The 20,170-nt window shown below is 37.9% G+C and overlaps 3 protein-coding genes across 4 annotated transcripts in view; 1 reads left to right on the top strand and 2 right to left on the bottom strand.

The window, feature by feature from the left end:
• The window catches only part of LOC145478648 (uncharacterized), a 41,547-nt gene that overhangs the window by 10,850 nt on the left and 10,527 nt on the right, over positions 1-20,170 (top strand). Inside the window, exons 1-12 of one of the 2 annotated variants that reach the window (XM_081456742.1) lie at positions 8,867-9,372; positions 11,215-11,354; positions 12,009-12,080; positions 12,966-13,040; positions 13,250-13,308; positions 15,124-15,182; positions 15,562-15,677; positions 16,013-16,107; positions 17,099-17,211; positions 18,734-18,812; positions 19,242-19,297; positions 20,045-20,167. In XM_081456742.1, coding sequence (XP_081312868.1) covers positions 9,292-9,372; positions 11,215-11,354; positions 12,009-12,080; positions 12,966-13,040; positions 13,250-13,308; positions 15,124-15,182; positions 15,562-15,677; positions 16,013-16,107; positions 17,099-17,211; positions 18,734-18,812; positions 19,242-19,297; positions 20,045-20,167 — 1,068 coding nt within the window. In that variant the 5' untranslated portion in view covers positions 8,867-9,291. Of the gene's footprint in view, positions 1-8,866; positions 9,373-11,214; positions 11,355-12,008; positions 12,081-12,965; positions 13,041-13,249; positions 13,309-14,869; positions 15,183-15,561; positions 15,678-16,012; positions 16,108-17,098; positions 17,212-18,733; positions 18,813-19,241; positions 19,298-20,044; positions 20,168-20,170 lie in introns of those variants that run through there. The other variant, XM_081456743.1, reaches the window with a different exon arrangement.
• On the bottom strand, positions 912-2,772 carry LOC145468799 (uncharacterized). Its single transcript, XM_081452503.1, has one exon. It carries the CDS (start codon positions 2,384-2,386, stop codon positions 965-967), a length of 1,422 nt encoding a protein of 473 aa, XP_081308629.1. The 5' UTR covers positions 2,387-2,772; the 3' UTR covers positions 912-964.
• Positions 4,643-7,549, bottom strand: LOC145478623 (adenosine receptor A1-like). Its single transcript, XM_081456719.1, has one exon. The coding sequence runs from the start codon at positions 7,278-7,280 to the stop codon at positions 6,306-6,308; it is 975 nt and encodes a 324-aa protein (XP_081312845.1). The 5' UTR covers positions 7,281-7,549; the 3' UTR covers positions 4,643-6,305.

Consider the following 20,170-nt stretch of genomic DNA (forward strand, 5'->3'; position numbering starts at 1 on the left):
GGCTTTGTACTAACAGCTGGAGGACCTCGATTTTGCTTCTAAGTTGCACCCCCTTTCTCGCGGCAACGGTCGGTGCTTAAGGTCATTCTCCAGTATTGCATTGCGCATCCTTACTGCGCATAATTTATGGCGTCATTAGCGCGCGTTCGTGCACGCGCACATTGAAAACAAACTACTTACCGAAATAATTCGTCGAACGGATGGCGAACAAATCCTGAGCGTTACTCTGAATCAAATAAACAACACTCGAAGTCATTCCAGAAAACAACTCGGGTCTTGTTGAGCTTTAACAATTGTACGATTCAATCACAACAAATCCAAGATGTATACGCCTCAAAAAGCAGAATAGTAGGCAAAATACTTCCGCATGCAGAAGAGCTGAACAAATATCGAAGCCTCGTAACGTCACAAAGAAAAATAGTGTTCTGATTGGTTCGTGCGACATATCGACAACATCCGGCTACATCCTAATGTGGCCAAAAAAATATCACTGACGGAACCGGATTACACGAAAATCGAGCTGAATGATCTGAGATTGTTTCTGCATAGCCATCAAACTACGCACGGCTCTATATTCTGCCGCCTCGACAGGCTCGCGTTTTCGCTCGCCTGTCTCGTTGGCAATAGCCAAAACATCAGTCTCGGGACGTCTCTGCCTTGCCAATATTTATAAATTGACGGAACTGAGTAAACCCGATTTTGTTGAAGCAAAACGAACGAATTAAAGGACGTTCTTTAATCCTTACTGTTTTTGTCTCTTTTTTATTCTCTACTTCATCATTTCCGGTATGATTTGTTGTCATTTGCCTTACTAATGACTGTTTAATTATGTCATTTTGAAGCTGAGTTTTCAAAACTTTACAACCTTTTTAAAATGACCTCTCCAGGAGGACCTATCATTATCATTAGCTTCTACTTACTAGACCTGACAAGGTGGCCTAGAGACTTCTTTCAATATTACATTTCAAATATCAAAAAATGTTTCATCAAAAATCTTAATTCCTGGAATCTGTTTTGGAGTATAAATGCTTACATTCATTCGTCCGACTTCCATCATGGGGGGCTCGGGTATTAAAAACTTCCAGTAAGGTAACTCACGGAGTTTTCCTGTTCTTTCAATGGAGGGAGTTTTGCACATCGAACTTCTTGATCTTGTAGCATTCAGTCTCGATGAAGAACGAGGTGCTGCGCTTCTTTTACTGAAACAATTCGGATCTAACTTATTGCTTTTTCTATCTTTATAGTCAGTTCTGGGCCAGTCGAGTTCAGGAGAGATTCTTACTCGTGGTTTGTTCGGAGTGACAACTCGTTCAACAACTTCGTCGGAACCTTCCTCTCTCGCGCACAATTCTTGACTTTTTGAATCCATCAAATTCCTCGTTATACTTGATCTTCTCGAGCTACAGAGCGACGAAATCGGCGTCTCTGTGCGAAATTGATGATGAGGTTCTAAGCCCTGAGTGCTACTTTCGTTCGAAATGCAGTGAGCATCGAACGTTGACCCAGTTACACGCGTTTTGACATGGACGCAACTATTTGGACGCGTTTTCAAGCCGTTTATGTTGTGAGTGGGTGAGACTGTTGACGGTCTTCTCCGTTGGAGCGGATCGCATTCTTTATAGATTGAGAACGAGGTTTTTATGTCTCTTTCGCTTTCTTGCGGTACGCATAAAACGTACGGCGACACACAAATGTCCGGAAAGCTTCGGGTGTGTTCGTCGATGACAAATTGCTGCATTTGCGACTTTGTGCAAAGGGTACACAAACCAGGACCTAGGACGTCGCAGAATTGTTTGGAAAACTCGCCTTTATCCATGTGTACCATATGATTGAAGTACTGTACTCTGGGTGCAAAGCTCATCAAAGATCTACTGTTAAAGTGTTTTTCACCGTCAAGTGTAGCTGCGCTGTTTTGTCTTTGTGATAAACTCGGCGAAGATAATGAGTTTTCTTGGTGAGCATTCATCTCGTTTTCCACCCAATTTTGCTGCTTTACTTCGCGTATCAACCGTTCTCTTGTCGACTTCTCAAGCTCAGTTTCTTCCACAACAACGTAATTGTATTCCAACTTTTCGCTTTGTTTCTGTAGCAGTCTCGTATCGATCGCATCTGTGATTAGGGACTGCTTCCGAATTCGTGGAGGTTTTTCCACGGGCGAACGGATCATATCCCGAGAAAATTCCGTCCTGTTGTAATTGGCGAAAAAGCCGGCTTGAGATTTTGTTTCCCTTTTCCGATCTGCGAGTTTAGAAAAGGCTTCAAACTCGGAGAGCTTCTTGTCTTTTTTCAACCTGTTTTGTTTTCCTATGAAGTTTTTGTTCACCTCAGTTGAGAACCATCTTATTCCATGTGCCGTTGTCGAATTTCTTCCTTCGCCCACAGCCATATCTGCGTGTTCCAATCTTTCTTGATCACAAGTTTTTCACAGTAAAGTAACAGTTCATATCACGAATTATAACGTTAATATAGTTGTCCTCTTCTCAATTCAAATATTGATTTTTCTAGCTGAGTGTCAAACGAACTGATGAGCCGCGACCAGTTGAGTAATCATTCAAATGTAATTAAAAGCAGTATCTTGTCGGCCAAGCAGCAAAACAAGAAAGAAGCCGAACACAAAAGCTTAAGTCCCTTAATAACAGTTATTCTACTATTATTTTAATCGATTTGCATCTTACGGGCGCGTTTTTGTAATCACGACAAAGCCATTTGTGTAGCTCTAAATCCCTTGGGTGGTGCAGGAGGTAATTCTAAAGATAACTGTTCTTGTAGTTTCTATGGTAACCTGGGTAGTCCGCTACCCGTTTGTTTCAAAACAAGGTCAGATTTTAATGTTATTAAATTCAGCCAGCAATTAATCAGTTATGTTGGCTTTTACATCGAGAATTGATTTCGTTGTTATACAAGCCAAGCTAATCCCCAAAAGTCATCACTTGATACTCCTTGCGGGAGTCCATCGTGACATCAAGATCATGTAGGATTTTCTTTTTCTTAGTTATCGATTACAAACACTTAAAAACGAGGAATTCAGAGACCCTTTTGAGGCTAATAAGGTTAATTATCAGTTTCCCTATTGTTCCAATTCAGTTTATAGGGAAGATGAAGTGTGTGCATCATGGTTAACGCACAGGAGAAAAAAAGGATCAAGTAGGTTTTCTTGATTAACTGCTTCAACTTTGTTCTAGACCAACGACCTGTCAACTCTTAAGGGTTTTTAAATTCCTTACTTAAAAGTATTTACTTAATTAACTGAGCTTGTAAGACCCTTGTAAGGAATAATTGTATGTTGTTGGTTTAGTGTTTCACTTTATTCTTACTGAGCGCGTTCCCAGGACATGCTGGGTGTCTGGAAAACCCGAACAGCGAATAGCGAATAGTCGTGAATAGCGAATTGCGAAGAGTCCCGAATAGTGCGAATAGTCTCGAATAGTGCGAATAGTGGCGAGCAGTCGCGAAAAGTGGCGAATAGTGACGAGTAGTCGTCAATAGTCACCGCTTTAGATCTAATATCCAGCGTTAATTAATTATCCAAATAAAAAACAGAATCTCAGTGAATTTATTACCTTTTCTTCTCCGGACTCAGGCTAGTAGGCTGTCCATCGCCGACATTAAGAAAACAGAAAACACAAGGATAACCTAATAAAGACGTATTAACGCTTTTGCAGCGGTTAAAACAGAAGAAATTACGTTTAGAAACACCTTTTGCCCTGATACGCGTCTGTGCTATTTAGCGGAAAAATCCCATCCCAAGTTGCTACCAGGTTAACTGCGAGATACTGGGTACCCTATTTGTTACTATTAGTCACTATTTGCCACTATTTGCCACCATTTGCCACTATTTACCACTATTCGCCACTATTCGAGACTGTTCGCCACTATTCGCACTATTCGCACTATTCGTACTATTCGCTATTCGCTATTCGGGACTATTCGCTGTTCGCTATTCGCTATTCGGGTTTTCCAGACACCCGGACATGCTTGTGGTCAAGCAATATCAACTGGGTAGTCCAATAAACAAGACGAACCGCAAATTTTGTTTGAAATTAATTCAGGATAACGACAACCCTTCTCTTTCCAGTGCACAAGTTAAGAAAGGCAAAGAACTAGCGCGCCCTTTAAGTGTCGATTTCTTGAAAACAACTTCTAGTAAACTCAATCCTCTTTTCCAAGGCTACTGATTTGTATGAAGTTTATCTTAAAACAGCCAAAACAGTCACATGTTAGCTCTCTCAAGCTTTCTCTGCCAGTGTAGCTGAGTCGTGCTCAATTTCTTCGTGAGGTGAGTATCGTTATGAGGTAATGATGGCCTTGAAAAGACAGATAACTGATCCGTCTTGGGACCTATCGTGAATAAATAAGTCTTCCAGCAAAAGCAAATCCCACTTGATCTAGCTACCCTGATCACTTTTGGAAATGCATTGGACTCTTATCCTTATTCTTAAAAGGTTGCTTCCGTAAGAACTGTAACAATAAGGCACTAATTCGATCGAAAATCGACGGAATCACTACGGTATGTTCCAATAATTCCGCATTTGCGCGCGGCACTCACATGGTGTGTGTCTAGGGCCTCCTGACGTTTTCACTAAAACTAAGGAGAATACGAAGAAATAAAATCGTTCAAATTTGTGTTCATTGGGATCAGATATCCAAACAACGTCCGGCTGCGTGTAGCGTTTCCCACGAAGTTAAACGAACTTTTGTGATGGCAAGCAGGTGAATCACCAAACACTTCGAGACTATTTTAATTTTAACATCACATCATCATTAACCGCCAGTTTTTGAATCGAACCGAATTTTTGTAAATATATGAAATAATATATCAAAACTGCTGTTGTAGCATAATTTCTCAATTTTTAACGTTACACCTGACTTGACAGCTTGTGACACGAGATTTACTATATTTTGAGATTTTATTTCAATTTTTATGTTCTTTTTTTTTTCACTTTCCTTAATATAGTGTATAAAAGTATGAACAAAGGTCATCTATGTATCTTCTCACTGGTTTTAAGCATAAAAAAACAACATAAGGGATGGTGTAAGTCCATCCATGAAAGAGGGTGGTAAAGGGTATTTTCGTGACCCGTGATCGGCCCTTTTTATTTCCTGTGAAATGTGAAATAGCCATTTTTTTCCCCGTGAATCGTGATTTCCATAGTCGCCGTGAACCGTGATTTTCCAAAACGTTCTCTTTTATTTTCCGTGAACCGTGAAATGCCAATGTTGTATTTTTCGTAAATTGTGAAAGGGCTGCTTTATTTTCCGTGAAACATGATCTATACCCACCTTTACCACCCTCATGAAACAGATCAAACATTCACAGCTCAACATGTGGGAGTCTTCTGACAATTTAAAATTTATTAAATATTTGCCTTGGAGAAGGCTGCCACATCAACAGTTTAATATTAACTCATGAAATTGATACAATGTGCACTTAACTAATTTTGTCCCCTATATAAGGATGATTAAATAATTTTTTTTAACATTTTCGTCAGTTTTTTTCTTTTCCGATATTAAAAGCACTAAATTGAGTTTGTACAGTTCATTTGCTGAAAATAACTGATATAGTAAAATACTTTTTTTTTGTCGCTGCCTGTCATAAATAAATACATAAGAAACAAACAAACACCAACCAATCCACCAATCAAATACCCTACAGGCAAAGTTGCTTTGTAGATTGAAAGCTACTCTGCTCGCAGGGTACCAATCAAAAACCCATGGGATGTGGCAATTTGAACTCTTTACAGCTAACATTGTCTGTTTCCTAAGATAATTAATGGTAGTGTAAAAGCCAATGATTGGTTGAGTTCTTAACTGCGAATCAAAGGTGCAGGAGAAAATGTTTTAGCTGCAACCACATAAGCAGAGGACAATAAGCCTATGAGTAAGCTGCGAACACAGACAGATTCCTGGCTTTTCCTTCACACTGCTGAAAAATGTGGATATCTCTCTGTTACTGTGTTCACAGGCTACAATAGCCTGTGAGATACCCAATGTCTCATTATGACAACAGTAAATGAGCATGCATTGGTAATTTAGACAGCGCAATACACGATCATTGTAGCACATAGCAAGCAAAAATTTGCATTGCTACCCCCATGAAATCTTACTGAAGGAATAGGTATAGCACTAAACGGGTGGGATGGGAGGGGGGGTCAGAGTCTTTGAAAAGGGGCCTGCCACGCCCCCAAATCAGCCAGTGTGGACAAGCACAGTCGTGGTTCATTACTTAGGGTGAATATGACTGTCCAGTCAGTTGATATTTTGAACCGTCATTACCTGCTTAATTCAGGCATATTTATATAAAGTTTCTACTTTGAGCCGCTTGTGGTGCTTTCCGTGAAGGTGTCAAATTCTATTGTTTTTCTTCTTGAGTGACTGCAACACTTCCTGCAATTCAGCAGCTTCGCGACTGCCTTCCTGAAATTCTCAAATCGCCACGCATAGACAAAGGGGTTCACCCCTGAATTGGCGAGAATCAAAAGAAAATGGACATCTCTGGCCCAGTGAATAAAAGTACAACTGCAGGAACTACAGAGATTAGTTATGTAGATACAAATACACGAAGGCAGATAGCACGCCAAAAAGAGGGCCAACATTATCATGAAGGTCTTGGTCACTTTCTGTTCCCATCTTACAGCCTGCCTCTTTGCATGATTATCTTCGTTAGACTGATCCAAGGAGTCCCACTGTTTTACTTGATCCTTAAACACGCGAAAAATTTTAAGATAAGTCAATAACATGATCAGAAATGTGGCAATTATGACTGTATGAGCGAAGACAAAAGCGTACGTCAGGTAACCAGTAACAAGGTATACAAATGGACAGCTAAGTGAGAATGCCCAGATGCCAGCCGCCACAAAACCAGCTCGCTTAGGATTCAGTTTTGTTCTGTAAGATAGCGGAGAAGTAATCGCCAAAAATCGGTCCACCGTCAAGGCAGCGAGACTGAGAACTGAAGCTGTACACGAAATGAAGTACGGGATGTGGAGATAAACAAGATCGGTTGGATATTCTTTCGCAACTCCTTCGCTTACATGGAACGCCACAGACATCGGATCGACAACAAAGCCAACTACAAGATCACTGATGGCTAGGTTGGCCACGAAGTAGTTAAACGGCGATTTAAGATCTTTGTTGGGGTCGATGAAGATAGCCAACACGATAAGAAGGTTCCCTGGTATGGTAAACAAGCACATTCCAACAGATATCGTGGCCGAAGTGAACGAGATGTAACTTGGAGCAATCGTTTGATTGATGCATGGATATTCACCAAACAAAGACATCGTTCTCTGTATAACTCTGGAACCAGAAAATGAGTATAGTTTGATATAGAACTGTCAGAACTTTTTCAAAATTCTCTTGCGTAGATACTTGTTCCGGTTCGAAACTAGTCGAAACCCGCACGTTGCACGTGTTATTCATCATGTTTCGCAATAGTTTGAGTAGTCCTTATTGTGCCGGGGACTCCCCCGCTTCAAAGCCATTGGTCGCCGGCGAGTTGCAACCATGCTCACGGACGATTTTGTTTCAAAACAAATCCTTACTGGGCGACCACGAGTATATTTTGGGAGTAATTTTTAAATTTAATCAAATATTTTTAAATATCAAAATACAGGTTTCACGTTTGAACGAGCCCTTAGTATGTTTGGTATGCTTACTTTCTGAACTTGCCCTTGCAAGTCACGAAAGTGCAACCCTTTCATCAGAAAGTAATGATCTTAAGAAATCTTTCAAGGTGAATAAGTTGGAAAAACAGAGTTGACTGACTTACAATTTCTGATAAATATTATGGGAACATATTGGACTGAAGTGTCTTTGCGTGTCCTGACTATTTGTCATTAGGGTAAATCTATTAGCGTTCTATCACGAATGCCGTTCTCTGATTGGCCACGCCACTCACTTTCTATATAATTAAACAATAGAGTGTTTCTGTCGAGGAACTATCGGCTGATAATTGCCCCGTAGAAATTTGATGTTCTTAAAACAAATATTTGCCCGAGAAGCGAAGCTTCTAGGGCCAAATATGCTAGTTTTAAGAACATCAAATTTCCAAGGGGCAACTATCAGACCGAAAGTTCCGGGACAGAAACACTCCAACACTGCGCTCTCGTCAACTATCGCGGCGATAGAAATCTCGAGTTCATAATCTAATTGTTTTTAATAGATGATATTTCAGTCTAATGCGTGGTTTGTGGGCATAAATTTCATTTAGCTATGTTTAAGCAAAGTGTCCTAGATTTGTCCGAAATGAGATAAAAAGTGTTCGAAAATTTTACATGTAACGTCCGAATTTCTTTGAAGTAATGTACTTTGTCAATTATCTTAGATTCTCGATAGATATCACAATTAAAAAATGGTCATAGAATCAAAACAATGACTGAGACAGAGAGACATTCTTTATACGAAACGTCTCTTAATTATTATAAGTTTACAATATTACCAATCATTATTTTATTGCTCGCCTGAGCTCCTTAGCATTGAGGTGCTTGGAATGTTATGGTTATGGTACATTGTACGTTTTCAACGCTTTCAGTTAGCTGCAAATAACTGGGAATTGGTTGTCATTAATTCCTTTTGGGGTGACCTCGGGTGATCAATGTATTGTATCTCAAATGCCCATAGAGGGCTTTCTGAGCCGGACCAGCATAGCCCTTATGCCACTTGTGACGTCACTTTTAATGAAGGCGACGAGCGGGTTTCCGGATTATTAGCTGATGGAGTAGAAAAAGTTCTTTCAAAGCATATTGAGTACGATCAAGAGGATCATAATCTCTTGCTTTCCAGAAAAGATTCCAACGAGTAGAATGGCCACTGAAAGGCCAACTATAGCTAGGGTAGAATAGAATGGCGGAAAAAAAGGAAAAGGGGGAGAACGCAAAGTCTAAACTGGTCTATCTTTTTCTCGTTCAAATCTTGAAATTTGCTCTTTGACTACAGTGTAACTGCCTTTTAAGAGTTCAGCTTCAATTTTAGGTAACAAGAAACGGAAATAGAAATCTCTTTTTTCAATTTGCCGTTTTGGGACGGGAATCACAAGCGATAATTAAATAAGTGCGTACACAGATCACGGGGGAGCATTTGTTGGAAGAGTCATGATATGAGAGAGGAAACTGGTGCTAGTTTTATTCCCAGTACTCTCGCAATTTTCAATATGGCGGGACAGGTAGAAGGGTAAACGTGAACGCTGCTCCTGAAAGCAACTTATTTCTGTCATTTCTTTGCTTAAAATGAGAAATAAGGAATAATTTCTGCATAAAGAAACATGAGCACAGTGTCCTACAAGCATTAAAAAGTATGGACGGAACAGACCTTCGGCAAATTCGTGTTGTACGTCAAGTCACTGACGTCCGCAAACAACAGCAGACTGAAGACACGGTAAGCTAAGCTCATACAAATGAAGTGGCTGATTTCTCAGCTATCGTTCATGGCGAATTTCGTAACTTTTCCTTGGTATGTTTTATATCTATTTAAGCTCTAGTCTTGGTAAACTTCCCGAAAATTGTTAATGTAGCTTTAATCCTTAGTTGAGGATGCCTTCATGCTCGGCATTTAAGGTTACAGTATACCTTCAGGGGTGTCTCGCGCGCAAGCGATGTAGCGCGTGTAGTTTAAGCTGTAGATACCTAAACCCCATATAAAATTAAAGCTTATAGAGCTGGCTATCAAACTATACCAGGAATTTTGAAAGAAAATGAATTGTCGAATTTTTCACGACCACTAAATGCGAGCGCCCGAATCACCTTTCGAAAGCTACAAGTCAAAGCGAATTTCGTTTTTCGCCAATTTAATTTTTTCCTCGGTTTCAGGGCCCAAAGCGCTTAAAAAACGTGTCTGCGTTTTGGCATATTCAATTGCAGTAAAAAGTTACAGAACATTTTCGAAATAGGATTAAAAAAATGTGGAGTGATCGTAAAAAAATCGCTCTCGAAGAAAAAGTATCTCGAAATTAACAATTCCCAGACACGCTTTTGTAGTTTATATGTTAAACTAGCCACTGTCCAAATTTAAGAGCAATTGAACAAAATCCCTTTGAGTTATAACTCTTTAAAGTGTCTGCTTCAAGTGAAAAAATTTATTCGAGAAAACAGCGCTAAGAAAAATTTTATGCTTGGCAAACAAACTCCGCCCACAAACGCCTTCAACTGGGTTCTCAGATAACTAAGCCAATCAGTGCAGGGAAAGTTTACTACCGTTAACCTCCTGATGAAATTTACGCGCGAATCTCTAAAAAACTCTTGTATTTAGCAATGCGCTCAAGGAACCGAAGGCAGAGAGATAATTTTTCTGTAGCTCGGTTTTTCGTGAAGCTGGTCTGGCAAAATGGGGAAGACTAAAAAGGATACGAACGCTAGAGTGGCTGAGCGAAGGAAACAAACAAAAGAAAGCGCAGAGAGCAACTGTGTGTGGGCAACTGTGCATGGATAATATTTCAAATGGTCTCAATGAGTCCAACGATTCATCGATATCGGACTCAGCTTCCCTGTTATTGCTGTCAAGTTCCGAAATTTTTACAGAACCTTTCTTTTCTCTTACCACGAATATTTGCCCGCCTTATACGATAACTATAGCTTCATCCGCGTGGCGAACTATCGCTTCTTCACTCATTGATGTATTTTCATTCGTTCTTCGCTGTTTTTGCTTTTTCGAACTGGTCCATGGTTTAAACGTGGTCTATGTTTACTTTTAACTTAATAGAGACACGCCTAATACCAAAAATGCTGGGTAGTCAGAACAACAATGCTGATCAACTGAGTAGTCAATTCGTGACATCCATATAGGTAATTCCCGCGAAAATCGTCTCGGTTGATTGCATATGCGCCATAGGGCTGTCAATCAAGAGGTAAACTTTTACTTCCGGTGAAAACGTAAAACCGCCATTTCTCCGCCAATATTTAGCCTTTTTCAAATTTTTTTTTCAGAAATTAGAGATTATTCTTCGACCACTATTTTGACCCAAAAATCCAAATTTGAAGAAAATTGCCGACCCGAAGGTATACTGTAACCTTAATTCCGACTTGCTAGCTTTTTTTAGCCTTAGCTTTTTCTTCTCAGCAAATATTTACAGGTACATGGAAAATTAATGTTATTGGTAAGCTTGAGTTGACTGAAGCTTATGTGTTTTATGTTTCATGCTTTACTGCAGTTTACTGCAGTTACTGAATATAAGCTAAAGATAGCTACGTTACTCTCTAATGGCAAAATGCTTGTCTTTTTTAGTTTCAGTTACGTGACTTTCATGATGCAGGATATACAGGAGGAGGAGATACATTCCTCCCTGGACCTTGTCAACACAACAAAAAGTTTGCCTGTGTTTTTCTTCCCTGTGCTGTGCCTTTGTTCTACATTGGAGGTGAAATGTATGTACAAGTGTCTCCAATTAGTAGGCTCTCTCTAGGGACAGCCAACTAGTAGAATTTGACAGAAATAACACTGTTGATTTGATGTGATGTATATTATGTATATTAAATATTTTAATGGCTTCATGTGTGCAAACATGATCTCCTGTAAGCATATTTTGGGAGTGTACGAGGCATGCAATACATTTTCCACTGTGCCTTTTTACTGCTTGGTTTGTGTTTCTATTACAATGTGCATAATTTATTATTTTGTTCTCCAAAACAGCTGTCACTGTTAAAGGGGACACCTCCCTCAAGCAGACATGACTGTCTCATTTTTTCCGACTGTCACTAGTTCCCGTATAACTGAACTCTCTGTAAGGTGGATATATCTCAATAAGAGACAGCTAAAGCTACTCCTGAAGGTGTCTGCCTTACAAACAGAGTTCACTGTACAAATTGTGTTTTCAGTCTCCCATTCAGAACAAAAATATACTAGATGTCATCAAAGCCTGATTTAGAATGTCATACATGTATATACAAACCCTGTTGGTGTCCACTTCTCTAATTTTTAGGAACCCCAAGCTGGTATTTCATGAACTATTCAGTTTAATTATTACAACTGCAAGGGAAATTTATAATTTTTTTGACTATTTTGTATACTTCTTGACACAGGTTGTTTGGATCAGCAATTTTCTGCATTTTGATTATGTATCTTGTAGACAGCACTTCAAGAACTAAACGAAGGTAGGGTCTTGGAAATAACTGTGCCAATAATCAGTATCATTGCTAACTTGTACAGATGCTTGCAAATGTAATTGCAGAGCAAGCAGATGCTTCTATAATAAACAATGGTAACTTGGACATTTTGCAGGGACTCCTCTGAAATATACTACGCCATCTCCACCCACTGTTTTTACTACAGTAGTTTATAAATCATTATTTTTTCATGTTTTTGTTCATCATTATTTTGGCTTTCTCATGCATCAGTTGGACAGTTAAAAATCAGTTGGGGAGTCTAATTAATTATACAGTCACATGTTTGATCAATAATGGTTGAGAAATCTGGAAAACCAAACTTAAGATGTCAAAATATTACATACTGAAGAAATAAAAGTATTAAGATAAAACTAGTTTTATTAATTAAATAACTGTAGTATGATGCATTCCTCTCTGACAGTTACATCTTCCAAGTGTATAAAATGAATTAACAAAAAAGCATTATACTCTAAATTTAAATGGTTTGTGTTTGGTGATACAATCATGAGGTATTACGAAGATCTCAGATCAAATTATTCTAGCTTGTCAATAACTTATGAACCTTAATCAGGGGACTAACAGTGATGCCTCAAGTGTGATTGTTTTTTTTTTTTAAGTTTGCTTAAAGTTTATTTACTGTTTGCTGAATTACTGGTCATGTGATCCATCAATCCAAACTGTCAGACAATGCTAATGTCAAAAATATATCTGTACTGACAAAAGTTATGCCAAATAAAGCCTGGCTACGTTGAACTCTTGAGAACCAATTTACAGTTTATATAAAGAACAATGTTGTCATTGAGCATTATGCATCTTATAAAGGTTTGCTAACAATTTAAGAGTATTCTTGTCTGTTTTTTCTTTGATTCACAGTTCTCTGGTTGCGTATGTCCTTTCAGTTCTTATTTTCCAGTTGTCGGTAATGTACTGCCTTATTCCATTTCTATGGTAAGTTTAATAAGAAATAATGAAATGTGTAATGCAGTCTCCCTTTAGCAGAAGTCTCAAGGTCAGTTCAGTCTGGTCCCACAGCTTAAGAGTACAGCCCCATTTCTCTCATCCTGAAACTGATCCATTTAAAGCACACATGTACAGTGAGTACTTTAAAAGCATAATTATATCGTGCCCATCAATAATTTTCTTTTTGTTGCCTTTAGGAAATCAGTATTTAATCTAGGACTGATATTTATTTACAATGTATTTATTGTGCTATCAGGTAAGATGGATTTCATTGTTTACAAGCAATGACATTTAAAGTTATTTTGTTGTAAACTTTACTTGTAAAGTATAGTTAACCACAAGAGCTTAGTATTACTGTCCATTGATATGTCTCAGCCACAGAGATGCTATTCTGTTATTGTGTAAGTGCATTACAAACATGCCAAGTAACTTGATATCATAAATAATGGACACTACTAGCTATGTTGTCTCGATATCCTTATCAACAATTAAGGTTCATGTCAATGGTATTAATCCTATCCATTACTATTGTATGCTCATCTTACGTTATCAGTTTTATTATCTGTTGCATATCCGGTCTCAACAAACAGTACTCACGAACATGTTATGCTACACAAGTCTTTGTACCAGTAGCATCCTAGGCACGTCAGCTATTTTCCTTGGCTAGTGTACAGTGTTTCCTTTCCCTCCTCTACCCTCCCTATAAGTAAACTTGGACTACTGGCCTGGGTGCACACCTTCCACTTAGCTATCGCCTGCATCAGGCTGGGAGGGTCCCTTACCCCACCTTATTCTTAGCTACCTAAAGCAGCTAGGTTGGGGGCTTCATTCTCTGGGTGAGTGCGCTATCACCCCGATTCATTCACTGGGTGTGTCCACCAACCGCCCAAGTTTCTGCTTTGGGGTTTGTGTCTGCTAACCGCCCCACATTGTGTTTATGCTTTGGGGTTTGAGTCCACTAACTACCCCACTTTGTTTGCAGGGTGTGTCTGCTAACCACCCAATTACCTGTCCAGGGTGTGTCACTACCACCCACTCTCATTGCTATCCCAGGAAGCACCCAGTGTCCTTGGTCCCATTTACTGCCAGATTTGTCTTCTTTTTTTTGTTCACACAATATTATTAGAGAGCGAGTTGTTTTAAGTGCGGCTTATCTTTCATGTCAACCAGACCATGCGAGGGGTGGTGAATAGTCCTTCATGAAATATTTATTTTACGGACTTTTAGTCAAATTTCAAGTGTCTTGCCTTCTTGAATTATCTTGTGATTCCCTCCATTTGGAAGTCTCATTTTCTTCTGCAAGACTATAAAGGTCTCTGGGTCATAGATCAATACATGTATGTCTCACCATCTCACAAAATCTTGGATTACCATTTGCCACCGCTAAGATAAGACAAGGGTTAACTTTGAAAAAGAAATAGTTTCTCAGCTTGATAAAAGTACTTGTACTAATATTTTCTTCAGGTTGATCACTTATTTGTGTGTACCTGTCAAAGGTTTTTATCCTCAAAGTGTCAGGATCTTTGAAAACAACCTGACCATTATCTTAAGACATCCAGAGGTTTCTGACATTTTCCAAAGATGTTCCTTATATTTTGGGATTCCTAGTCCCAGATTGTTATTCACCAAACATGACATCATCATCAGCACTTTTCCCCCTGAAAATCAGAGAATTGAGGGAGTTACCTTGTGCTCAATTGCGTGGTCTTACCTTATCTTGTATTGGTTTAAGTTTACATATTTTTCAAAAGTGTTTAGGTTGTAATAGCTCAAATTTGTTTGCTGGACATGAGAAATTGGTCTGTAGGCATGTGCAGGCTTAAGATGGAAGGTTTAAATTCATGAGAGCAATTTGACACAGTTATTATGACATCTATTTTAACTTATTTTATATGATTTGTAATTAAAAAGAGTGATGGCTTTTATTTATTAGTCAGCATCTTATACGGTCATGTAGTGTTTCACTCTCCTCTTGTTTTATTATAAGGCAGGCGTTTTCTCCCGGTCCTAGAGTAATGAAAGATTTGTGCTATTTACTTGAATTAAATTTTCTTCATTAATCTTTCTAAAGGTGGAGTTGGTCTTCTTCAGTTCAAGCAACTTCAGCATGAAGAGCCTGAGTTTATTGTGGTATTATTATTATTATTATTATTATTATTATTACTGTTGTTGTTGTCGTTATTGTTATTATTATTGTTATTGTTATTGTTATTGTTATGATTATTATTATTATTATTATTATTATTATTATTATTAAAAATATTGCTTTCCATGATATTGTGATGGGCAAACATTTCATAACAGACATTCTCTTATTAAGGCTCTTAGGTAACATTTATTTTTTAACAGCTCTCTTTAATATTGCTACTTTCAATATCAAATACATTGTTTGGATGTAATAATTATTAAAAGTCAGTATGGGTTGCATTACATTCTGTATGTTGTTATTCAGGCTTTAGAGTTCAGTATATCTTTAATAATTTTGTAATCCTATGATCTCTTTGTACAGAATATGGAGTATATTCTATATATTAGCTATCCAATAGTTGGTCAGCTGACGTTGACAGCAGTGTCAGGAAATGTGTTCAGCTGGTCTGTGACACCCTTCTTCTGTATTATATTTGGGTAGGTAGATATGATTCACTTGACACAACTATTATGTGACTTTTATTAATAAATTATGTACATGTAAACTGGCCCTATAGGGTTATAAATTTGCCTTCTGGTTGAATTTAAGGTGTGGGTTGAAATGTTTTCAGGCCCTTGTTTATGTATGTTGTGTTTTGGGGGAGGACTCAGTTAACAGTCTTCTCTCTTCAGATGCTCAGCTTATCTCCTCCTCAAAAATTAATACAGAAATAGGGGCAAAGTTCCACAGAGATTCATGTAGTGTCTCGGAAATGCCTCTGGACCTGAATAATAACAAGACTCACTAACTCTATGAATTTTTTGCATTTCAGATTTCCTTTTCTTCAAGTTTTCTACCCACCAAGTAGATCATCTTTTATGCATCAGAATATAGTCCATAAAGCTGGAGAGGAGAGACCTCCTGAGCGTAAGTACTATTCTCTAATTGGCTGAAAATGCCTTTATACTAACAGGGAATGCTTATTTGTGTACACATAGTTAACATCCTCGTATATAGCACAGTGAAACCTTGATTTAATGAACCTCTATACAACAAATTCCTCAGTATAATGAATGATGTTCTTCACCCCAGTAACAGTAAATTATATGGAAAAGAATCTCAAAATGATGAAACCTCATTATAGCAAACATATTTTTCAAGTCCCCTGGCTCTTTGGTATAATAAGGTTCCTCTGTAGGAGGGAGACACTGTGTATTTTTATTTAATAATCGGCACATTGAACTGCAGGTTGAGCCATCCTGGTGTGAGTGCTGACCAGGTTCATTATGTTGCATTCTTGTACAAGACATTTTGCTTTCATACTGCCTTTCTCACCCAGGGCTAACCTGCAATGGACTAGCATTCCATCCAGGGGAAATATAAGCAATACTCTTAGTCTTGTTAATTATAGAAACTGGGATAAGCTTCTGCAGTGTAGGTCAGTGGCCTACGTGTGACTTAAGCCTGCCCTGTAATAGAAATTATTTGAATTATATTGTTTTTGTAAAATCAGAAAAAATCCCTCTCTGCATAAATATCAGGTTTTATGCCATGCCATAGAAAATACAGCCAATATGAATACAGGAAAACTATTGTATATTTGGCAGTGTTGTACTCAACCTTTCCATCTTGTGCTGCGCTTATGTTGCTGCATTGATTGTGTTGGCCTATGTATTTTCTATGGCGTGGTATAAAATAGTTAAAAGGATCGTGTGTACACCGAGAAAATAGAAAACTGTGTTTTGTGGGACATGATTTCCTTGGTATACCACACAAAAGCATTGTATAACAAGTATATCTCACTTTAAATACGTGTAGTTAACCAGTCAGCGGTGAGCTTTAAGTGTCTGGTAGCTGATGACATTTTACATTCTCCATGCACTTACTAATAATAACTTTAGATTTGACTCTATTTTAGGTTTTATCCTAAGCAGTCTTGAAAAGACACTTTTGTTAGTAAACCTAGTCACTGTCCCAGCCAGTATGTTTCTTGTGATCAATTTTCTGGAACTCTTACATCTTATTACGTGGGTGAGTATCTCTTTAATTTGGCTACATACCGTAGCTTGTGTGGTATTGAGATTAAATGAATATTGCAACCTGCTTGTTAGGTGAGCTTAAGGTAATTCCTTAGTATTGCATCCCACATCCCTACTGCATGTGATTTTTGCGTCATTAGCGCATGTGCATGAGTGTGTGCATGTGCAAAACGTAAGAGATTTCCCTTAAACTAAGCTCGATAGCAAAATAAATGCTCCTTTTCTCTTAAACGAGCGCAGTGACCCCCGATTTTTTTTTCAGGTATTTGCTAAGAACAGTCAAATAAAGAACATATTTGAAGACAAAAAAAAATTTGATAGTAGAACATGATTTTTTTTGGAAAATAGTTCCATACTGGGTGTATTTTGGCCAAGACAAGGACTTCAAGCTGGCCACAGAACTGTCCAAAAAAGTGCAATATTCTCACAAACAGGCAATCAAAAATGGCTTAAATGAAGCAATACTGCTTATGTGAATAAGAGAAGCCTTACTTTCAAGATAAAATTTTGTGTCTTTCAAGTAACCGAGTCTTAATTCTGTATGAAGGTGATTCGAATTTTTAATGTGCAACCAGTAAAAATACCCCATTTTAGGTGCCTGCTGACGCGTAAACAAACACGGTGACCCCATTTTTTTATTGCATTTTTTTAATGTTTATATCATGAATGTTAATTATGCCAAGTTTCAAAAAAAGTTTGATAGTAGAACAATTTCAAGGGAATTACCTTGAGTAAAATAATAAAACATAAGAAAAAGGTAATTAGAAGTGGTGCATCACAGGGAGAGCCACTTCATCTTCTGTTTTTAGATCAAATTTAAATTTATAAGCCTTGGTTTTTCTGCCGGTATTGTTACTTTTTACACATGTCACATAATTCTGCTTTACAACAGCCACGCAGATCGTCCAACATATGAGATTTTGACACTTTTTCGCAAAATAAATTCTGCTCCTGTTGTCTGTGCGTGTTTCTATTTTTACAGAGCATTCGGTTGTCATTGTGAAATCCACCATGCAGTTCTCGGAAAAACCATCACGTTCATTGTCTCAGCAGCTGTACATTTTGGAGTTTGGAAAAATCTAAATTGAAAAACTATCTGTTAGCATTTGTGATAACATAATTTGAAATGGTGGTATGTTTACTGGGAAAGTCAAACTTGTTTGCAGGTAGAAAGCCACCAGGAGTAATTTGACAATGTGTACGCCATACAGCAAAACCAAAAAACTTCGAAATCACTTGTACAATTTAATTCCATGGTTGAATTTATTATTAACTAATTAAACCATGACTTAATTATAAATTTTAATTAATTACTTTATTAATCAATCAATTGATGACCTAATTGTTTTGGGTCATCAGCTTGGAGAGCTGGACACCCTAGCTGGCATAGGGCTCCCTGAAAATTTTCTTAGAGCACAGTCTTGATGATCCTTATGTGTATTAATTTCATGGTGTATTATCTTAACTAGTCCTAACGCCAAGCTCATTTCAGTTGTATTGCCTTATGAAACCAGGTTAAGTTGCTGTTATGTGGTCTTCTTCCTGTGTTTCTTTGTACATGTCTAGACATCAAGGAAGAGATGGAATTTTTAGGTGGGTTAAATTATCATTTAAGAACATAATAGTGGTAAAGCATTTGTATTCCAAACTATTGTAAGTTGTTCAAATGTTGTCCAACTCCACTAAGTAGAGTACAAATAACAAGCAAAATTAGCGCAAATGTTACAAGGAGGCAACATTGGTACTTGTGAAAACTGGTTAACGAGGGTGTAGTTAGTTACTTTTCCTGATTACAGGCATCTCAAAACATAGTACAAAGTCTGGTTTTAGGGTAAAGAAAATGATGGGGAAAGTGTTATTGAACATTCTTATTCTCCCTCTTGTCTTCTTGTCTTCACATGTACATAAATACTGTTAGTAGTAGTTTATCTTAATCTCAGGAACATAGGAACATTTTGTTGTTTCATGCATTATCATGGATTTTTTATAACTGATTGTTAAGAGATATTTTATTTTAAACAGAACTTTCCAAAGAGACAGTAGCCAAAGTGAAATTGGGATCTGGCCTAGGGAGTCTAGTAAGTCTAATCAAGAAATAAAGTTGTAAAAGGTGAATAGTTCAGCACGCTGCAAACATGGGACAAAGAAAAAAGTCCCTGCAGGATTCAATCTCATGATCTCCCAGATAATGGTCAAGTGCTATAACCACTGAGCTACAGAGACTCATGGTGAGCTTGGCCATTTACTTGAAGCTGCATGTGTGATGTGCATCCTCTAATATCTAGTATCAACAATGTCAATTGCATCCAGTGTGGAGAAATAATTTAAAGTTTTGCATTTCGTTGACAAAGGAATCTCAAAGCAAATATATAGATGTGTTTCACATAAAGGCAATTTGTCGTCAAACAGTTGTGGGAGAACTTAATTTAAGAAGTAGATCACAACTCCTTAATTTTGTAAACTACTTTGCAATACAGCTGAAATAACGTGGCATGTATCTGGTTATCAAATGTAAAATATGTTTGTATGAAGAGCCCTATCATCATAGTTAATGATCAAGGATAATTTTTTCTTTCAGTAAAGGGCTATTTCACGTAGGGTGTTGTTTGATGAACAAGCAGCCGTAAGATGTGGTTTTGCTGTCATCAATTAATGAGCAAAGCTATAGCTTGAAGAGAAACTTGATACTTACTTTAAGAAAGCTCATTAGTTAGTGTTAGTGCATTTCTACATTACTTGTATTTGAATGGCATTCAATGGTAGCATTTGACTTGTACCATAAATTTAGTTTTTTTATCTGATCGATTTATTGTTAACCACTTCAGATGCTGTTGTGTATAATATTGATGTCATCTGGCACTGTGGGTGTACATATGCTGCCGGTTATAATAGGAAATGTCATTTGCTGTGTTTTAATTGGGCTCACAAGTGGGCGAGAAAGATGGAAGGTA

The sequence above is a fragment of the Orbicella franksi genome, chromosome 2 (assembly GCF_964199315.1).
Source record: "Orbicella franksi chromosome 2, jaOrbFran1.1, whole genome shotgun sequence".
In the NCBI taxonomy this organism is placed as follows: Eukaryota; Metazoa; Cnidaria; class Anthozoa; order Scleractinia; family Merulinidae; genus Orbicella; species Orbicella franksi.